Source organism: Trichomonas vaginalis (assembly GCF_026262505.1).
Source record: "Trichomonas vaginalis G3 chromosome Unknown ctg_39, whole genome shotgun sequence".
NCBI classification, from domain to species: Eukaryota; Parabasalia; order Trichomonadida; family Trichomonadidae; genus Trichomonas; species Trichomonas vaginalis.
This window is the reverse complement of record NW_026529127.1, coordinates 4,317-10,299: the sequence shown is the minus strand read 5'-3', so window position 1 is coordinate 10,299 and position 5,983 is coordinate 4,317. Positions and strand designations below refer to the sequence as shown.

At 29.8% G+C, this 5,983-nt stretch overlaps 1 pseudogene across 1 annotated transcript, besides 1 other annotated feature; it reads left to right on the top strand.

Annotated features, from left to right (window-relative positions):
- Nucleotides 1-2,818: 2,818 nt before the first annotated feature.
- Nucleotides 2,819-5,983: part of a mobile genetic element that runs on past the window's edge.
- TVAGG3_1065050 lies at nucleotides 3,555-4,207 on the top strand (annotated as a pseudogene). Its single transcript has one exon. A coding segment is annotated over exon 1 (653 nt).

The following is a 5,983-nucleotide window of genomic DNA, read 5'->3' as shown; positions in this document are numbered from 1 at the left end:
ATCAATAAAGTCATAATCAAGAGACTCATAAACGAGAAAAAGAAATTGAAACTAATGATTATTTGAATTTATGAAATAATTATTTGATTCTTCTTTCTTCAATCTCTTCTATTCTTTTTGTTAAATCATCAATTTTCATTAATGAGGTGATTCTTGATTGAGGAATAGATTTCAAACTAACACTCCTTTATTTTTGAAATTTTGAATCCATCAACTTTAAACATTTTATTCAATTTACACGTGTGTCAATTCTTCAAATAATTTTTTATTATTAGCATAATAGTCATTAAATTCTTCAACAGATGAAAAAATTTTTATTTCAGTAATTGGTTTAACAACGTTTATTTTTTGTTGAACATTTTCACTTTCATTTATTTCTTCCTCCTCTGTTTCATTCATTTTTAAAATCGGTTTCATTTATTATAAAATAAAAATTAGAATATAAGTGATGAAATATATTTTTTAATTAATATTAAATCAGAAATGCGGCAGGATTCTTTAAAAAATTATGGGATGGAATTAAGAAAGCTGCGGGTTGGGTTCATAAAAATATTATTAAACCCGTTGCAAACTTTTTGGCACCAGTAGCGAAAACGGCAGGAACTATCATAGGTGGAGTATTAGGTACTAAAGCAGGTAATCCGCGATGGGAGCACAAGCAGGTAACGCAATTGGTGGAATTGCTGAAGGAATACTTAATAAAATAGGAGGTAAATAGTGGAAAAATAAATAAATATTATTTTTATCTTAGTATCGTTGAAGTCTTTGATAAACTTTTTCTCCTTTATTTAATATTTCTCTTATTGGGGCAGCTTTTGGTGTTATTGATTCAGCAACGTCACTAATTGCTTCTCTTTATTCTTAAATATCCAATTTGCTCCCTTCTTCATTGTTTCCCAAACTTTATGCGCTCCTCTTTTTACTTTATCCCACAGTTTCTTAAATATACCTGAGCCATAGTTGATTATTTCATTAAAATTAAAAATTCATTTTCATCTTTTAATTTTGATTTTTTATTTATTAATAAATGACGACTAACTATTTGGTGCCAAACACTAAACCGATTAATGGAAATGTGTTTCATTCATTCGAAAAGATAAATGAAATATTCGCAAAGAATGACGGTAGAAGATATTATAGAGAACTTGAAAGTTCATGCTATGACTCTGATGCTCCATATTTTGATGATAAACAAACTCATTTAAGAATTACAAATCCGGCTCATGATGTGAACCAATTAGGTGACACATATATTAAACGCAAAGTTAAAAGCAACTCTAGTTTCAAATAAAGCTTTCACATGTGATGCCGCTTTTAAATGCATGCGTTTATTCGTTGGTTACAAATCATCAAATCAAAGCTTTAAACAATTAGAAGTAGAAACCGAAAGAGGTGATGCCGGTTATCTTCAGATGGATTGCGCCGTGAATCTTTCGCATTTGCAACATATAAACCAAAATCAGAAAGGAAAGTTAAAAAGTTTGTTCATTCGTTATATAATAATGTTCAAAAATATGATAACTCAGTATGTGGTAAATATATTGACCCTTCAGAAGTTTTCAAGAACGCAAATGAAGAAGTTGATGTCACTTTTGATATGATTATTCCGGTAAATGATTTGTTAGCATTTCAGGCGTTCGATGATTATCCTAAATCATTTGGTGAAATCATTCTTAAATATTATGTTTTCAGGGATACTTTAGTATTTTGTCAGGTTGACCCGTTAAGAGTTGCTGATTTACAAAAATTACGTTTATGAAAAGATAACTGATGAAAATTATGAAAAGATTATGAATCATGTTTATAAATATGATCGCAAATTCCAACAAATCGGACTTCCTGCCAAATTAATTACAAGCTTAGCCGCTACATCTGCTGACGCAACAGTTGATAACGTTATTATTTCATGCACAAAGATGGAAGTTTTAGAGGATAAATGCATTACACCTGGATATGGTTTAATTGAAGAATCAGTTAAAGCAATACCACGTTTATTTAGTAAGGAAGATCCATTCATGATTCCAGCTCAACATATTGACGTTCGTTCACTAAATGGAGGTTGCATCACTCCTGAAGGTATCAGCTCAGATTTCTCATACGCTCTTCATAATGTTACAGATGTTGTGTTAACATTTCCGAAGAATGCAATGCAAAGAACAGTTTTAGAAAATCCAATGCTTCGAGGTCTTCAGGTCACTATAGATTCCAGAAACTTCCCCGATCAAGCGATGACCACAGTGGGCGACATATTCTTTACACGTATGCTTCAAGCTTCTGATTTAGATGGAGTGAATGAATGCACGGAAGAATACGAGGACTCATTAACTAGACCTGAATGATGATAATGGCATACCATTAGCTAGAACATGGAAAGACCAAACTTCATTCTTATGCACTATTCCAGTTCAACGTGATGGAGCGGGTATATTTCTTTGATGGATTAGAAACTTTCAATTCACAAGTTACAGTATAAGTGAAAGCTTATCCAATCATTCAGGGTGAAAATGACACTTACTGTTCAAAGGTGACAAATCCTCCTCAGGTTTGGTTTACTAGGACTACATATTGGACATGGACACCGGACGAAGGTTTGAAATATCATCCAACAGGTACACCACCACAGTATAGAAGTTCATATGATGAAATATTGATGAATAGAAATGTTTAAAATTATAAATTTATTTTTGATTAAATGGATTTAAATTCATCCACCCCTTATGAAGAATTAGCAGGAGTATATAATACATACGTAGATGATATGATTAATGAAGCATTGAGTGATAATAGAAATGCTCTATCTAAGGAAAAATTAATGAAAATTCCATATTCTGAATGTTACTTAAATTCAATCACTGCAGCAATTGGTAAACAAAATAAAGGTAAAACATTAACGATATTAAAACAAATTATCATTATTGCTAACACTTCCCCCATTCACATGTGTTAATTTATATCAACCGTTCAGGTTCACCTTCAGATGATACATTTGAATCTTTAAAGCATTTAATCAAAATTCCAATTATTTATTTATCACAAGAAGAAGCAGAAGATTATTTAAAAAACTTTTTAATGTATAAAGAATTATATAATACAATCAAGAAGCAAGGATTAGAGGATAAAATTATTGATAAACAACGGGATGAATTATTTGAAACACTTTCTATTTCAAATTTTGATAGAGAATTTTTGCATTCACTATTTTTCTAGATGATGCCGTGAAATCAAAACTAATAACAAATGAGAAATCATATTTTAATCAGTTATTAACTCAATGTCGACACATTCAGTGTTCATTCTTCATGGCTGTTCAATACTTCAAAGCATTAAGCACAAACATTAAATCAAATCTATCAACCCTTTTCATTTTCAGTGGTTTAGTCGTCAACAGTTGAACGTTATGCTTTATCAAGTGAATTTACCAATGAGCATTAATGAACTTTACACACAATATCAGCAATTAGGTGAACATGGAAAAATAATAGTTGATTTAAATAAAGGTTTTAAATTTGATTAACTTTTTATAATTAATTTTTATTTTTTATTTATAATTAAACATGACAGAAATAGCAAATCTTCTACAGGTTCCATTAAAACAAGGGACAAACAAAAAGGGTGCATATAATAGAACTATGAAAGTTCCAGACGGAATGAAAGAATTAGTCCACATTGTTGCCGGTCTTCAAAAGGATGTTAAACAAATGAGAAACGTTTTAACATTACCAGAAGCTCAAGCATATGCCAAACGTCATGGACCAAATTGGGAAGCACACGAAGCAGACATTACGGGTCCAAATGGAAAACCTGATGGTATAAATGAAGTTTTCGTTACTGATGGTCAAGGTAATATTAAAGTCATAAATGGTTATAAATTAACTATGTATGATTATCCTAAACGTAAAGCATATAATGAACGTTATCCTATGCAATTTGATGAAAATGGAAAAGCTGTTAAACAATACATTGGAGAAGGTGAAATGGTCCAATTAATTCATACCGTCATAATCCATATTCTTATTTCAATGAAGAATTAAATGCTATTGAAGAGGGACCGGATGGATTACCACGATATGTTAATCAGTTTGATGGTCAATATGCAAATTTAGACCTGAAATTCCAGCTAAGAAATTCTTTAAAGTTGCTTTATTCGATCCAGTGTTCAATGAACAGAAAGAAGCAATGAAAGCAGAATTTAAACCAATTCAAGTGGCAAGAATTTCTTCATCTTCACTTTCAGAAGCGTTCAAGGAATTGATAAAGAAACCACTTTATTCTCAACAAGGTTATAACTTTGATTTAATTAAAGAAAGTGATAGACGTAAATTAGAAAAATCAGATGGTTTTAAGAATGCATGTAATGAAATGATTAAAGATATTGTAAATGATAAAATAAGACTGGAAGAAACTCAAAGCAATATCAATAACATAATTGGTGCAGTTACAAAGAAAGTATAAGCAAACAATGATGAACCTTGGGATATTACCGTAACAACTAAATAAAACTTTAAATATATTTTTCTTTTTTTATTCAATTATAAATGAGAAGACGTTTCACAAGTCAAAAGAACACTAAACGCAAAAGCAGAGATTACGGTTGGTTATAACGTAAATGATGATAAATCACGAATTATTCAAAATGTTAAAGTTAATGTTAGCCCTGAATTAACTCGTGACTTACCGAAAAAGGAGGAGGAGCAAAATAAAGAAGATGGAGACCCAATCATTTTATCTGAACCCGGTAAAGAACCTGTTGAAATTCCCACTTATCCAACATACCCCCCACCTCTTTCATCAAACATCGAGAACCCAGGAATCTACGATTCCAGTCGCAATGCGCCATATAAAATAGACATTAATTCTGAATTAATGAAAATTTACCGTGATATAATAATTAATAATTATGATTCAATAATAAATTTAATTGACCAATCAGGTTTAATTATTTTACCTTATGAATCATTAATTCACATTATCGCCATTCTTTGTGATGTTCAAGATTCAGACGTTAAGATTCAATTTTTCATAGATGATGAGGTTTCATGCTGCGGAACAGTTGCAAAAATAAATCCTATAAAGGATATTAGCACAATTAAGATATCAAAGAACGGAACAACAACTGAACTTCATTTAACATATAATGATATTTATAATAAAATAGTTGATGAATATAAAATATCACTTGAAAAATTCTTTGTTAAGGCTATTTAATATTCAAGCATTAACATTATCGAATAATAATCCTTTGAATCATAATCAATAATAATTGACCTTTCACCAGTTTCTATCGTTTGTTTTATTTCTTTTTGTTCCCCACTATCCGGATCGGTCATTGTAATTGTTTTTGTTATAGTATCAGCTTTATCTTTAACTTCAATCTTTTTTCCATCGGGATATTTAAACCAAAATTCCAAAAATTCGATATTGTCAATCTGTTCATATTTTAATCTATCAATTACATTTTTAATACCATCTGAAAATCTTATGAAATGGTCATTATATGGGTTTGATTGAACTAAATTTGAATGAAGTGAAATATAACCTGTTGATGAATATGACATTGACTCATATTTTCTGAAAACACTAAAATTTATAACATGAATGAATTTCTTATTCGTTGAATTTATGAATTCTTGAGGTAATCTTATTCTAGTTTTATTTATCACTGGAAAATAACGCTTTACCATATTTTTAATCGTAATAAAAATGTCAATTATCAATATTATTTCGAATAATAACTGTGAATTAAATTTAACAGTTAGCGGAATTTATAATGTTACTCTCGTTTCTGTGAGTGGTAAATTTAATCCCATTCTTTTAGACCCTTCAGATTATATATCATTTATTAAAGATGACCATGAAAAAACGTATGATATGTATATAAATAATGTGATAACGAAATGGGATATTAACATGATTTTAAGTTATTTAAATGAATCATTTATCATATGGTATGAAGAAAATTTTAAATCAAAACCTGATAAACTTT